The 16178-nt window shown below is 44.5% G+C and overlaps 1 protein-coding gene and 1 non-coding gene across 4 annotated transcripts in view; one reads left to right on the top strand and one right to left on the bottom strand.

Annotated features, from left to right (window-relative positions):
* The first annotated feature begins 1755 nt into the window (after positions 1 to 1755).
* Cdk5rap1 (CDK5 regulatory subunit associated protein 1) overlaps positions 1756 to 16178 on the top strand; it is a 30992-nt gene continuing 16569 nt past the window's right edge. The window contains exons 1-9 of one of the 3 annotated variants that reach the window (XM_021194008.2): positions 1756 to 1799; positions 3784 to 4097; positions 6208 to 6311; positions 6881 to 6915; positions 9416 to 9516; positions 11721 to 11931; positions 13733 to 13853; positions 14710 to 14940; positions 15808 to 15905. In XM_021194008.2, the coding sequence (XP_021049667.1) occupies positions 3803 to 4097; positions 6208 to 6311; positions 6881 to 6915; positions 9416 to 9516; positions 11721 to 11931; positions 13733 to 13853; positions 14710 to 14940; positions 15808 to 15905 (1196 nt within the window). In that variant the 5' untranslated portion in view covers positions 1756 to 1799; positions 3784 to 3802. The other 2 variants (XM_029537011.1, XM_029537010.1) reach the window with 2 other exon arrangements.
* Positions 2472 to 2578, bottom strand: LOC115063794. The gene has a single exon (XR_003843653.1). It is a non-coding gene; the product is annotated as a U6 spliceosomal RNA (small nuclear RNA).

Here is a 16178-nt window from a genome sequence, read left to right as displayed (position 1 = left end):
TCCAGGAAAGGCAAGGCTGTTTGGAGCTAGCCACAGAAACCACTGTTTAGTCTCTTTTCTTACTTCTTTTTACATTTATTCTATCGACGGAATCTTACTATGTAGCTCTTTCTGGCTTCGAATCAGCTTGTCTCTGCCTCCTGAGAACACTGAAGTGTGCTACAGTGTCGGGAGACGTGTGTGTGTGTGTGTGTGTGTGTGTGTGCATTTTGGGGGGTACTGGGGGTGGGAGTGGGAGTGTGTGTGTGTTTTGGGGGTTACTGGGGGTGGGAATGTGTGTGTGTTTTGGGGGTACTGGGGTGGGAGTGTGTGTGTTTTGGGGGGTACTGGGGTGGGAGTGTGTGTGTGTGTGTGGGGGGAGACGTCCCATGTCCCATGTCCCACCTGTGGAGTTCAGAGGGCTTTCGGGAGCCAGTTCTCCCTTCACCTTGTGGGTTCTGGGGAGTAGATCCCAGGGAGTCAAACAGCAAGTGTCTTACACGCTGAGCCATCTCACCACCCATGGCTCACCAGCCCCATGACTCACCAGCCCATGGGGGCCCCTTTTCTTAAAGGGTCTGGTGAGGGGAGGGAAGGAAAATACATATGGCAGGAGGGAGCTAACATGTGATAGATAGGCTTGAGGAGAAGTCAGAGCTCCTATTTTCCGGGGCCAGAACACCCCTAAGAATCCCTTACTCTCTTGGGGCAAGGGCAGATATAGACTCTGAGACTGCTCACCTGTTTTTTTTTTTTTTTTTTTTTTTTCTAATTTTTTAAAAAAAGATGTTTTTTTTCCCCCTGAGACAGGGTTTCTCTGTGTAGCCCTGGCTGTCCTGGAACTCACTTTGTAGACCAGGCTGGCCTCGAACTCAGAAATCTGCCTGCTTCTGCCTCCCGAGTGCTGGGATTAAAGGGGTGCGTCACCACCCCGGGCTCTTTTTTTTTTTTTTAATATAACTTGGGATGGGGATGTGTGGGAAGACTGTGTTGAAGCTGAGAATTTTTAAAAGAGATTTTATTAATTATATGTAAGTACACTAGATATCTTCAGACACTCCAGAAGAGGGCATCAAATCTTGTTACGGATGGTTGTGAGTCACCATGTGGTTGTTGGGATTCAAACTCAGGACCTTTGGAAGACCAGTCAATGCTCTTAACCACTGAGCCATCTCTCCAGCCCCATGCCTTGCTCTTAAAGATTTATTGAGCGGGTCTGGTGGCGCATGCCTTTAGTCCCAGCACTCGGAAGGCAGAGGCAGGCGGATTTCTGAGTTCGAGGCCAGCCTGGTTTACAGAGTGAGTTCCAGAACAGCCAGGGCTACACAGAGAAACCCTGTCTCGAAAAAACCAAAATAAGTAAATAAATAAAATAAAAGATTTATTTATTTGTTTTATGCACAATAGTACAGTGTCGCGGTCTTCAGACACACCAGAAGAGGGCATCAGATCCCATTACAGATGGTTGTGAGCCACCATGTTGCTGGGAATTGAACTCAGGACCTCTGAAAGAGCAGTCAGTGCTCTTAACCGCTGAACCATCTCTCCAGCCCGCCTACCTGGTTTTAAGCTTTATTTAATTTTTTTTTTTGGGGGGCGGGGTATTAGCATTTAAAGAAGTGAGTCTCAGGTCTCTATTTTTCAAAACCAGTGACCTGAGACTCGAGGCCGGCAGGAAACACTTCCGTTAGCACACCGCAGGCGAAAGTCACGGCGGAACAGAAGTTGCACGCCTAGGCGCGCAGCGGAGGACTCCTGAGAAGGGACCGACGCAGACCGACCGTTTCCGGTTTCGGACGCGGACCTCGTAGTCGTGGAAGGTGAGAGGCTTGAGATGGAGTTAAGTGTCCTGCGGGTGACCAGCGGTGGCGCAGGGCGACTCGCAGCGGCCAGGAAAAGCCAGAAGCGCTAGGGAAAGGTATCACTGGGCAGAGTTAGGCCCTGAGTAGGACCGCTGCGAGTGTAGCCCAGCCCTGCTGCCTTGGCCAAGTCCCAGCGTCCTTCCAAGCCCTAGTGTTTGCTCTGTGAAGCACAGATGCGGGGCTGATCGGCCTCGGAGGGTGGCCACGGGGCTCACGCAGCGCCGCCGCCACGCCCAGCACTCACACGCTTGGATGTGGTATGTGGTTCCGCGCTGTGCTGTGCAAAAACTTGAAACTTTTGATCCTCCCGCCAGGTTCATCTGAAAGGACCGTTCCCCATCCCAACACTCAGATATGAAGGCGCGCCCAGATCCCGGCCTAGGCGGGCTAGGCAGCAATGACATTCTGATTCTTAAGATCCATGTTTTGAAATGAAGTGTGGGTTGTTAGTGAATGGTTGTGAGCCACCACGTGGTTGCTGGGAATTGAACTCAGGACCTCTGGAAAAGCAGTCAGTGCTCTTAACCACTGAGCCATCCCTCTAAGGCGCCCCTCCCCCAGCCCCAATCTAGTTTTTTTTTTTTTTTTTTTTTTTTTAATTTATATTGATTTTATTAAGTTAAAAATTTAAAAAATATGGAACGCTTCACGAATTTGCGTGTCATCCTTGCTCAGGGGCCATGCTAATCTTCTCTGTATTGTTCCAATTTTAGTATATGTGCTGCCGAAGCGAGCACCCAATCTAGGTTTTTAATGTGTGATTCTTATAATATTTGGCAAGAAGTAAGGTCCTATTGTACTTTTTTTTTTTTTTCAAAATAGATGTGACATTTGTAGTAGTCCAGAGGTGAGAATTTGACTTGTAAAAACGTGGTCTCACAACCATTAAAGGGCAGAAGTAGATGATTTGAAAGCTCACACCTGGGCTGTTAAGATGGTTCACATACCATAATATGCATAAAAATAAAAATGTGAAAAAAAAATAAAACTCAAACCAAAAGTCTCTTCAACAACAGAGTAGGTTAGTGTTTGTTTTGTGTGTGTGTATGTTTGTTATTTTTTTTAAATTGCATTTTATTTATTTGGTTTTTGTTCACGTGCTCATGCACATGAATGTGTGTCATAGTGTGTGTGTGTGTGTAGAGAGAGGAATCTATGGAAATGAATTCTTTCTCTCTACTGTGTGTGGCTCTCAGGTAGTCAGGCTTGGTGGCAGGTGCCTTCATCCACTAAGCCATGTCACTGGGCCTCCTTTAGTTATTTTCACCTGTAAATTAGAGATATAATATGTTTTAAGAGCCCTCACACTGTTGTCCAGGCAGTCCTGGAACTTCTGGGCTCAAATGATCTTCTGCCTTAGCCTCCCAAGTTACTGGGAATATAGGTTTACCATGCTGGATTAAGGTAAACTAGCATAAAACGTACCTTAAGGGAGGTGGTGGTGCACACCTTAAATCCCAGCACTCAGGAGGCAGAGACAGGCTGATCTCTTGAGTTTCAGGCCAGCCTGCTCTACAGTGCAAGTTCCACAACAGTCAGGGCTACACAGAGAAACCCTGTCACAAAACAAAACAAAACAGTGCCTTGGAACAGGGTATGGTAGTCTGTGCTTGTGATTCTGTCATTTGGAAGACTGAGGTGGGAGGAATGAGAAAAGTAGGAGGTCAGTATGGACTACATAGGAAGATCTCAAAAAAAAGAAAGAAAAGAAAAAAATGAATAAACAAAACCTAACCTCACCTAACCTTGCAATCCACCCAGCCTGGACTACATAGGAAGTTGAGTTCCAAGCCAGCCCAGAATAATCCTGAGGTTAATTCTCAACACCTCCTATGAGCCCTGCTCCCCTGAAAGGCTTTCTTCTGTTTTAGCGAGGAAGCGTGTCCAGAGCTGGCCTGTATGGAATGTGCCATAAATACCGGTGTGTTTCCTTCTTCTGCAGATTTAGAACTTCAGGTGCCATGCGTCCTTTACAGTGTGTCCTCCGGGCACAGAGGTGGTCAGCACCGTTGACCTCCATGTGCTGGGTGTTGCTTAGGACCTGCAGAGCACATAGCAGTGTGTCCAGCACTTCCAGTCCAGAGGGGAAGAGCTCAGAGGTTCCGAAGGATTTCAGCTCCAGGCTAGCCACTGGACCGACTTTTCAGCATTTTTTAAGAAGTGCCTCAGCTCCTCAAGAGAAACCATCTTCTCCAGAAGTGGAGGACCCACCTCCCTATCTCGCAGGGGATGAACTTCTAGGAAGGCAGAGAAAAGGTTGGCTTTATTTTTTCCCTTTGGCTTCCTTGCTCCCTCGCAGCACCTGTGGCCTGATTGCTTTTGCTGTTCTCTTACTACATTCTTGGCTTTAGAGGGTTGATAGTGTGGGTAGATTGATAGTATAAAACCGTCAGAGCCCACCATCAGTAGCAGTACTCTAAAGAAACTGAAGGGCTGGGCTGCGGGAGAGTTGTGTGGTGGGGTGGTTGCCTAGCATCTGAGAATCTCTGAGCTCCATCCACAGCATCCTCATCTCCTCAAGAAAACACTCAAAGCTGTGCACACGTGAATTGTAGCCCACTCACTATGGAGATACTGCAATCCCTGTTTCAATTATAATTCTTAGGATTGCATTTAAATTACATCATTTATTGTCAGTGTGTGGCAGCTGCTGAGGTCAGGGCATAACTTGTGACACTTCATTGTCTCCTTCCACCATGTGAGTTGAGAGGTTAAAAGTCATCAGGCTTGGTGGCGGAGGCCTTATCCACTGAGCCATCTTGCCCAAGCCTACTCCCTGTCTTTTGAAGCTGGGTCTTGTTGTGTAGCCTAGGTTAGTCTGGAACTCATAATCCTCTTGCCTCAGCCTCCTAACTGATGGAATCACTGATGCCTGCCACCTCTTCTGATTTAGATTTTTTTCCTTGGGCCTGGCAAGATGACTCAGAAGGTAAATTTGCTTGCTATCAAGTGTGATGACCTGAGTTTGACCCCTGGAACCCACATGGTAGGAGAGAGCTGACTGCCACAAGTTGTCCTTTGACCTCCGAATTGGTGCCATGGCACGTGTGCTTACTATCTTCCAAAATATATATGAAAAAAATTGGCTAGGCATGTGGCACACACTTTTGATCTCAGCACCTGGCAGGCAGAGCAGCGGGGTCTCTGTGAGTGCAAGGCTAGCCTGGTCTACATAATGAGTTCTAGGTTAGCCAGAGCTATATAGTTGAGAACCCGCCAGGACAAAACAAAGCCCCTGATGTTTCTTGTCTTTTTTGTTTTACTTTTTGAGAAATAATCTGTCTCTTTAGCCCAGGTTGTCCTGGAGCTTACTGTGTAGCCCAGGTTGGCTTCACACTCATGGCTCTCCTGCCTTGGCCTCCCATGTGTTGGCTTTATGGGTATGACCCACTATGCCTGGCTTCCACTGGGAATTATAGTCTGCTGGTGGTAATGAGGTTGTAATTAGAAATATGATTTGAAAGAGCCTACTGAAGTATGAAATTCATGTTTTGGAACTTTGTGTAAATTTGTTTTTTTTGTTTTTGTTTTTTTTCCTTTGGTTTTTCGAGACAGGGTTTCTCTGTATAGCCCTGGCTGTCCTGGAACTCACTTTGTAGACCAGGCTGGCCTCGAACTCAGAAATCTGCCTACCTCTGCCTCCCGAGTGCTGGGATTAAAGGCGTGCGCCACCACGCCCGGCTTATTATTATTTTTTTTTAAAGATTTATTTATTTATTATATGTAAGTACACTGTAGCTGTCTTCAGACACTCCAGAAGAGGGTGTCAGATCTTGTTACGGATGGGATGGTTATGAGCCATCTTGTGGTTGCTGGGATTCAAACTCAGGACCTTTGGAAGATCAGTCAATGCTCTTAACCACTGAGCCATCTCACCAGCCCGTACATTTGTATTTTTACTTCATAATATGTCCGTGTCTTTTTCATTTTTATTCTGTGGTGTGTACCCTCTGGCCAGTGCTGCTGCTTCCAGAGGCTAGAGAACCCTTTGTTTAGAGGGAGGACTGTGTGTGATACAGGGACTTGAATTTAGGTTTTCCTTAGATGAATAAAAAGGGTCAATAACCCTTACTGTTTTAGTTGCTTCTGTAGGCCTATTTCCTTGATTCTAAGGGGGCACATTTCCCTTATATTTCAGATACTATGCATGTTATAGGCATGTGTATGTTATGTTGTATTTCCTTGTTCTGAAAGGCTGTTACTAATTTGGGAGGATCCCTCTGGCAGTTGATGGTGTTTTAGGGTTGAGGCAACATTGGACTTTGTGGATAATCAGTTGCTTCGGGTGTTTCTGAGGACTTTGGCAGGGAGGCCCAAGTCATGTGGCCCTCTGCCTACCTTGGAATCAGCCTGCCTTTCGTTGCAGTCTACCTCGAGACCTATGGCTGTCAGATGAACGTGAATGACACAGAGATAGCCTGGTCCATTTTACAGAAGAGCGGCTACCTGCGGACTAGCAACCTCCAAGAGGTACTTGAATTCCTTGCTTCCCTGTTTCCTGAGCTTGGGCTCCCCTGCTTTGGTGCAGGTTCTTAGATGCAGTGGATCTCAGGAAGAGGATGCTGCCTGCTGAGTCAGTTCCTTTGAGTGATGTGTTAATTTCTCTTAGTGACATGTACTGTATGACAGGCATATTCTAGTTCAGCTATTTTGAGTTCTCATGATGCTGTTCATCTTCAGGAAAGGAGTTATCAAACTTGTTGTGGTAACATGTGGCTGTAATCCTAGCCTTGGGAAGTGGAGGCAGGAGGATGTAGAATTTGAGAAAGATTGCTTGTGGAGAGTGGAGGACAGGCTTAAGGAGTTAATGCATAATGGATAAAGAACTTTCATTGGGAAGTTCTCAAAGGAGACAGTGGGAGTGGTTACATTATAGTGTTCAAGTGTTCTTGTTACAGCCCTATAGCCTTAAAAATGGTTAAAATGATAGGATTTATTTTATCATAATAATAGAAAAAAAAAGCAGGTGGACTGCATGGTACTGATTCTGCAAGGCTATTCTCAATGTTTCTAAGTTTCTTTTTCTTGCTCTCTACTAGGCTGATGTGATCCTTCTTGTCACGTGTTCTATCAGGTACAAATTTGTTTTTAAAAGTTTTATTTATCTATTATTTATATGAGTACACTGTAGCTGTCTTCAGAAACACCAGAAGAGGGCATCAGATTCCATTACAGATGGTTGTGAGCCACCATGTGGTTGCTGGGAATTGAACTCAGGACCTCTGGCAGAGCAGTCACTGTTCTTAACCACTGAGCCATCTCTCCAGCCCCTACACATTTGTTCTTTCCATAAGAAGTGAATATATTGTGTATAATCATGCCAAGGAGGCTTGCTTATGGTGATGAACCAATGGCTGCAGGTCAGTGAGAGTTAAAAGTTTTTCCTATACTAGAGATAGTCCTGATACAACTAGGTGACATTTGCTGAGCATGACCTGTGTGTTGGGTTCCATGTGAACAGTATACATGGATGTTTTAATTCTCACAGTAGCAATTTGTGCGGTTGTTTCTCTTACAAAAGCCATGTTGTCTGGGCATGGTAGTACACACTACAATCCCAGCACTGCGGAAGTTGAGGAGGAGGAGGAGTGTGAGTTCTAGACTAGCCTGGACTGCGCAGTGTGATCTGCCTAAAACGTGAAGAATAGCCACAAGAATGCCCAAACCAAGCTCTATACGTTAGAGAGTTTTTAAACCAAAAGTCCTGAGCTCCTAAATTTCCTGATGTTTTCTGGCTCCTAATGGCATATTCTTGTAATGTATGTACCTGATTTGATGTATAGCCAAATGGTTGGGAAATAGAATTCTGAAAAGAGATGAATGGCATCTTCGTAGGTGGCTAAGAAGTACTTGGTCATAAGTTCATCAAAAGTGGTAGACTGTAGAGGTGGCTCAGCAGTTAAGTGCACTGGCTGCTCTTCTAGAAGACTTGAGTTCAGTTTCTAGCACCCACATGGCAGCTCACAGTTGTCTTTAGTTCCAGTTCCAGGGCATCTGTGTAGCATGTTGTTTTTGCCACCCTCCTTTAAGCTCCTGGCAGACTGTGGTACCAGCCCTATCCATGTTCTCTCAGACCTATGGATGAAACACACACACACACACACACACACACACACACACACACACACACACACAAATTCATTTTCAACTTGCCTTATTGTCTCAGTTGCTGTGCACGTCTAATCTCCTGCCATAGGCCGCTTCACCTGGGATCTCACATGACTGGTCACCTTTTCTCCCTCCAAAGCATGATGACATCTCCCTTTTCTTCCTGCATCTCTTAGCTTCCTGCGAGGACCTGGAGTCCCATCTCTTTCTTTCTGCCCAGCACTTGGTCCCTGGCATCTTTATTGATCAAGAACCAATTGGGAAATAGAACCTCAACACTCCCTACAGATCTGATCCCTCTACAGGTACTAGGCACACAGCTGTTGGGTACACAAACATACTTGTAGGCAAAACACCCATATGCATACCAAATTAAAGACATGAATTTAAAAACAAGCAAACACACCCTCTTTTGTTTGTTGTTCAGGCATGTTAGTATTAGTGTTTCCACAACTGCCTTTAATATTAACTCATTGATCTGACGTGTTTCTTGTGGGGTCTTTGTTGATTGATGCTGAGCTGGTTGTTAGGAGAGATTCAGAAATGAACCTTCCATAAAGCCAGGCTTTAAGAGCTTGGTCTGGGGCTGGTGAGATGGCTCAGCGGTTAAGAGCACTGACTGTTCTTCCGAAGGTCCAGAGTTCAAATCCCAGCAATCACATGGTGGCTCACAACCATCCATAATGAGATCTGATGCCCTCTTCTGGTGTGTCTAAAGTTAGCTTCAATGTACTTACATATAATAATAAATAAGTCCTTTAAAAAAAAAAGAGCAGCCGGGCGTGGTGGCGCATGCCTTTAATCCCAGCACTCGGGAGGCAGAGGCAGGCGGATTTCTGAGTTCGAGGCCAGCCTGGTCTACAGAGTGAGTTCCAGGACAGCCAGGACTACACAGAGAAACCCTGTCTTGAAAAACCAAAAAAAAAAAGAGCTTGGTCTGATATTGGGACTAAGGCAAGTCTGTAAGTAGCCCACTAACATCTGACAGAAAATACTAAGTAAATATCAGACAAGCCAGGGTGGTGGCTTATGCCTGTAATTTTAGTAGTTGGGAGATCAAGGAAGATGGTTTGAGGACAGTTTAGGCTATATAATGAGTTTTAGGTTAGCTTGGGCTACCGAATGTTTGAAACAACAAAAACAAATTGCCACATTCAGGAGAAGCAGAGTTAAGATGGAGTGTGCCTGAAGGGAGGAGACTCACAGAAGAGTTGGGGAAGGGTTTGTGAAGGACGTGGTTTCTGAGTTTTGTTTAAGGCTGGTCTGGATTTCGAGAAGTATAGGGAGGCTATCATCAGGGTAAAAGAACGATAGCAAGTGGTGCTTTTCCAGTTTGTTTCCCTGAGTTAAAGGTAGATACCCGTGGAAGGGTTCAGATGGCGTTCGTTTTCTTTCCGTTGCCCTGTTGTCCTATCTTGCTCTGTAGTTTATTTTTGGCTCATTTTCACCACTTTGGATCTTTGCAGGGAGAAGGCTGAGCAGACCATCTGGAACCGTTTACATCAGCTGAAAGTCCTGAAGACAAAGCGACCACGCTCCCGAGTACCTCTGAGGATCGGGATTCTAGGTATCCAGTTATTTTCAGATTATTCCATTTTGAGATTTGTGTTACTTGAGTGACAGAAGCCATCTAGGAGGGGACAAGGCTAACAAGTGACTTTTTTAGAGATGGCCCACCATTTTGGATGGCCTGTGATAGGTGAGCTCTAAAAATGTAGGGTCCTTAGAGACTTTGTCCCAGGATCGCTTCTCACTGCTGACATGCCTTTCCTGTCACTGTCACATAGCCTAGTGATTCCTGGGCATCCTATTGGGCAGATCAACATGAATTTATACGCTCATGTAGTAATGCTGTGTAGACAAATTGATGATTTTTTTTTTTTTTTTTTTTTTTTTTTTTTTTTTTTTTTTTGAGACAGGGTTTCTCTGTATAGCCCTGGCTGTCCTGAATTCACTTTGTAGACCAGGCTGGCCTCGAACTCAGAAATCCGCCTGCCTCTGCCTCCCGAGTGCTGGGATTAAAGGTGTGCGCCACCATGCCCGGCATGCCCATGAACATTTAAGAAGCCTACAGAACCCCAAATAGACTCGACCAGAAAAGAAATTTCTTCCAACACATAATAATCCGAACAACAAATGCACTAAGTAAAGACAGAATATTAAAAGCAGTAAGGGAAAAAGGTCAAGTAACATATAAAGGCCGGTGCGCACTAGGCTCCGCACCACGATGTACAGACTGGCCTCGAACTCAGAAATCCGCCTGCCTCTGCCTCCCGAGTGCTGGGATTAAAGGCGTGCGCCACCATGCCCGGCTCAGATTTGTGATCAAGAAATTCATTCATTCTAGGTCAGGTCCAAGGATGAAGTCACAGGCCATGTGATAAAGCAAGGCCACATGAAACTGTTGCTTTGAACTTATAATGAGCTTATAGAATGAAACACTGCTTTGAACTTACTATTGTTATCCTTCTGTAACATTTCTCCCCTTTTGTGTAACACTTTATCTGAGATAATTTTATAAAGAACTTTTGTCTAAGAAGGTATGCAAAGGCCAGAGAGAAGAAATAAAGTGTGGCATCTGGGCCTCTGCCCCATCCACCAATTGTATATATTTGTGTATATTGCAGATCCAGGGGATTCAACTCTGTTTTCTGAATTTCACAGGCAATTGCACTCATGTGCACACTCATACACAGGTGCCCATTCACATAAACAAAAACCAATAGAAGGAGCTTGTAAAAGGTGTACTTTAAAGGTTTTTGTTGTTTTTATTGTTGTTTTTTCAAGACAGGACTTTCCTGGAGCTCTCTCCATAGACTGGGATGGCATTGACCCATCTGCCTCTCCCACCTGAGTTCAGGGTTAAAGGTGTGTGCTGCCACCACCTCTGCCACCACCAGTTCACTTTAAAGTTTTTTTTTTCGAGACAGGGTTTCTCTGTATAGCCTTGGCTGTCCTGGAACTCACTCTGTAGACCAGGCTGACCTCGAACTCAGAAATCCACCTGCCTCTGCTTCCCAAGTGCTGGGATTAAAGGCGTGTGCCACCACTGCCTGGCTACTTTAAAGTTTTATGGACTTAATAAAATAATATTTTTGGGGGGTTATGAATTATATCAGCATAATTTATATTATTTCTCATAGGTTTAGCAAATTTTAAGGGCTGAAAGAGAAAAAAGTGTTAGTGTAGTTGCAAACTTTAGACATAGGCTTCTGATGTATTTTTCATTATTTATTTATTTATTTATTTATTTTAAAGATTTATTTATTATATGTAATTACACTGTAGCTGTCTTCAGACACACCAGAAGAGGGCATCAGATCTCATTACAGATGGTTGTGAACCACCATGTGATTGCTGGGACTTGAACTCAGGACCTCTAGAAGAGCAGTCAGTGCTCTTAACCACTGAGCCAACTCTCTAGCTCTCAGTATTTTTTATTTTAATGGTAATTAATTTTTACCTTTGGGAAGAAGCAGTTTCTGTCTGAGAGGCTTTTGGAGGGCAGAGACTGCTGTTCAGTCATTCACGGTGAGCTTGGTTGGTCTCCAGCAAGGATGGAGAGATTGAGTTGCTCTGAATATTTCTGTCATGTTCTTGTATTTGAGCATATGGGTTCAGTGCTATGGGTTTGGTTTGAAGGATAATACTAAACTCTCAGAGAAGATTTCTGCATTTTGGTCTTCAATGCAGTTATAAATCATGTGCACTGAGCAAAAGCCAGGAACCAGATGAGCCGGGCAAAAGGTGATAGTTTGTTTTGCTTCCTAGGCTGCATGGCTGAGAGACTGAAGGGAGAGATCCTCAACAGGGAGAAGATGGTAGATCTCTTGGCTGGTCCAGATGCCTATCGAGACCTTCCCCGGCTGCTGGCTGTTGTGGAGTCAGGTCAGCAAGCAGCAAATGTGCTTCTCTCTCTGGATGAGACCTACGCAGATATCATGCCAGTCCAAACGAGCCCCAGTGCCACTTCTGCCTTTGTGTGAGTCACTGTGAGAGCTGGGGGACGAGTGGCTCCCTTCTCTCTTGCTTTTGAAATAGCATGTTAATCTTACCATGTTGAGCATAGAAATAGCAATCAGTTTGCACAGTTTATGGTATAACATACAGAAACCAACCTCTGATACAGTAACTCCCCCCTCCCCATCATCCCTGCCACACCCATCATCCCTGCTGTCATCCCTGATCACTGCTCTCTGAGGCCATTTCTCAAAGGTTTCCATGTCAGTCATTTCTTTTGTTTGTATTTATTAATTAATTAATTAATTAAATATTTATTTATTTATTTATTTATTTATTTATTTATTATATGTAAGTACACTGTAGCTGTCTTCAGACACTCTAGAAGAGGGCATCAGATTTCATTACAGATGGTTGTGAGCCACCATATGGTTGCTGGGATTTGAACTCAGTACCTTTGGAAGAGCAGTCGACGCTCTTAACCGCTGAGCCATCTCACCAGCCCCTATTTATTTATTTTTTGTTTTTCAAGACAGGGTTTCTCTGTGTAGCCCTGGCCATCCTGGAATTTGCTCTATAGACCAGGCTGGTCTTGACCTCAGAGATCCGCCTGCCTCTGCCTCTTGAGTGCTGTTATTAAAGGAGTACACTACCACCACCCAGCTTGTCATTTCTTTTTTTTTTTTTTTTTTTTTTTTTTTTTTTTTTTTTTTTTTTTTTTTCCGAAACAGGGTTTCTCTGTATAGCTCTGGCTGTCCTGGAACTCACTCTGTAGACCAGGCTGGCCTCGAACTCAGAAATCCTCCTGCCTCTGCCTCCCAAGTGCTGGGATTAAAGGCGTGCGCCACCACGCCCGGCCCAGCTTGTCCTTTCTTACTTAATCCTTCTAGAACTATCCCTTGTATATGGAGTCATATACTCATATGGATTCTTTTCCTAACTTCCTTTTAAAACGTACATGTTCCTGCATGTTCCACAAGAGGGCGCCAGATCTCATTACAGATAGGAGCTTGTGGTTGCTGGGGATTGAAATCAGGACCTCTGGAAGAGCAGCCATACGTACGTGCTCTTGACGTATGAGCCATCTCTCCAGCCCAATATAGTTGTGAATTTGTGGCCACTTTGTGTGTTCCAGGCCAGTCTCTGTTATTTGGAAAGCCATTGTCGTAGAATTAGAAAACAGTAGCTGGGAAGAAGCCCCTGACAGTTGGGAGCAGGAGGCAGGAGCATTGCTTGCTGTGAGTTCAAGGGTAGTCTGGCAATTCAGGACTCCATCATTGAGAGACCTTGATTCAGGAAAGCAAAGCTGGAGTCAGATACGGTGGTGCATATCTGTAAATGCAATACTTGGGACATGGAGGCAGGAGGATCAGGAGTTATAAGATCATCCACGGGTTTTACCACATAGCAAGTTTAAGTCTACCCTGACTCACATATGATCCTATCTTAAAGGAAAAGGTTGTGTGAGAAATGCAAACTATATTTTAAATTCAGGCTCTGTTTATAATGTGTATAGACAGAGTTTGTTTTCAGTCTCTACATGAAAGTTCCAATATTAGTATAGGTATATACTATTATACCTATAGAAATGGTTAGCAGCGCCAAAGTGCTGAGTCAGGCCTCACCACTGCGCATTCCACCAGCGTGCCACCAGTTACAGTCTGGTTCATAGTGATTGTGTACTTGCAGGTCTCACTCTAGATCAGTGTGACGTTAGAGGCACAGAAAAGACCTAAGACCACTGAGAGCTGTGACCCATTGCTTGAGATATGCTAAGACACCATTGCCCCCTTGATAATTGTCTTCTGATGCTTTCTTCCCAGATCCATTATGCGGGGCTGCGACAACATGTGTAGTTACTGTATCGTGCCGTTCACGCGTGGCCGGGAGAGGAGCCGGCCAGTTGCCTCCATTCTCGATGAAGTGAGGAAGCTCTCTGAGCAGGTGAAGTTGTTCAAACTCTCTTCTGCTGAGCATGTTCTGGCCAGGCTGACGACAACCTTTCTAATCATGTGCCTGTCCACAAGTAGTTCCATCACTGGGAGCTTGTAAAAATCTATTTTCACCTGCCTAAATACTAAATTTATCTCCTCCTTCCCCATTTTCAACTCCCCTATAGTACAAAACTCCTTTAGGATAGATATATTCTGTTTAAGGGATTGATGGTGATAGAAACCTGCCTTTACTTCCTGAGTTGGGATTACAGGCGTGCACATTCTTTACTTAAGGTTTTATTCTGTTGTCCAGTTTTTGGATAAGATACTTAAGTATGAAATTATTGGATTAAAAATAGATTTCTTTATGTTTCTTGGTAGACTCAGGTAATATTTTAAAAATTTATTTAAATTCATGCTTTGCCTCCATGTCTGTCTGCCTCCACGTATGAGGGTGTCAGATAACATGCAACTGGAATTACAGACAGTTGTCAACTGCCGTGTAGGTGTTAGAATTTCAATCTGGGTCCTTTGGAAGAAAAGCCAGTGCTCTTAACTGCTGAGCCTCTTTCCAGCTCCTGATTCATCTAATTTTTTATCAGTGGTTTGACATGAAGCTGTTCACTAAGGGTTTTTTTTATTTTTTATCTTTATTTCTTTATGTTTTTGGTTTTTCGAGACAGGGTTTCTCTGTGCAGTCCTGGCTGTCCTGGAACTCACTCTGAAGACCAGGCTGGCCTCAAACTCAGAAATCCTCCTGCCTCTGCCTCCCAAGTGCTGGGATTAAAGGCATGCGCCACCACTGCACTGCCCAGCTTGTTTACCAAATTCTAAACTTGTTTTCAACATGTTTTTCCTGTTTTCAGGGTCTAAAAGAAGTGACTCTTCTTGGTCAGAATGTTAATAGTTTTCGGGACAATTCAGAAGTCCAGTTCAATAATGCAGGGTCTACCAACCTCAGCCGTGGCTTTACCACCAACTATAAACCCAAACAAGGGGGGCTTCGTTTTTCTCACCTTCTGGATCAGGTTTCAAGAATAGATCCTGAAATGAGGATCAGATTCACCTCTCCTCACCCCAAGGATTTTCCTGATGAGGTGAGTGGTGATGATATTTAGTGTTATAACAAACGTTATCAGCACCTGAAAGCATATTATTGCCTGGACCCATAGTGTATGCAGAGACCTTGAATCCTGCTTTGAGGATTCTGTGTTACATTACAATATCTCCTTGCAGAATGACTGGTCCTTCGGCAAGATTTTAAAGTCCCCCAGGAAGGTGATAGGATGGCTTTGAATGGGAACTTGGGACCACTTGTGTAGTGAGATGTTCTGTCAAGGTAGACAGCTGCATGGTAGTTAGTGATGGTGGTGGTGGAGATAGAGTGAGGACAGAAGGAGGCAATATGATGTAGTGGGAAAGTGCCCAGACTTCTGTAGCCTGAGACACACTTGGACTCAAATCCCATCTTTACAATCCTAGCTTTGAGAAGTGGATACAGGTGGATTATGAGTTCCAGGCCAGCCTTGGCTACATAGTGAGTACCAAGCCAGTTAGGACAACTTAGCAAGACTATGTCTTCTGTTTTTTTCTTTCCCAAGATAGGGTTTCTCTGTGTAGCCCTAGCTGTCTTGGAACTCACTTTAACTCTGAGGTCTGTCTGCCTTTGCCTCCTAAGTGCTGTGATTAAATGTGTGTACCCAATCAGCCTTTTAATTACTTGACAATTAGCCTTCGAGGAGAAACAATGAGAGGAGTGTTGTACTGAGCACTGTGTTACATGCTTTATTCTGGCACGTAGGAAGCAGAGTCAGGCAGAGTCAGGCTGAGGTAGATACCAGCCTTGTCTACACAGAGACATCTGGGCTCAAATGAAACCTCCTCCCAGAATGTAGAGAATATTGTTTTTCTACATGATTCTTTGGAGAGCCTTAGGTAACCCATAATGTGTTCTGTTTGATCAGGTTCTTCAGCTGATTCGTGAGAGACACAACATCTGTAAGCAGATCCACCTGCCAGCCCAGAGTGGAAGCAGCCGTGTACTGGATGCCATGCGGAGAGGGTCAGATTCACTTGGAGAGAGGACATCCTTTAGTTTTCCCGTTGTCCTGAATAACTAAATACTGCATTTGTTGCTAAGGACCTAGTATGGTATACAGCATACAGTAGCGAATTAATAAGTGATTGTTGTTTGAGTAAATCTGTGGACAGTTGAACTCGATCCCTAAACAGAATAGGGATCGAGTCTCTATTTGCTTAACATTTTTTAAAGTGCTTACTGGGAGCCATATTTTAAATTTTAGATTTTTGTGTGTGTGTGTGGGGTGGGGTGGGG

Source organism: Mus pahari, chromosome 3, assembly GCF_900095145.1.
Source record: "Mus pahari chromosome 3, PAHARI_EIJ_v1.1, whole genome shotgun sequence".
In the NCBI taxonomy this organism is placed as follows: Eukaryota; Metazoa; Chordata; class Mammalia; order Rodentia; family Muridae; genus Mus; species Mus pahari.
This window is presented reverse-complemented; position numbering and strand designations above follow the sequence as displayed.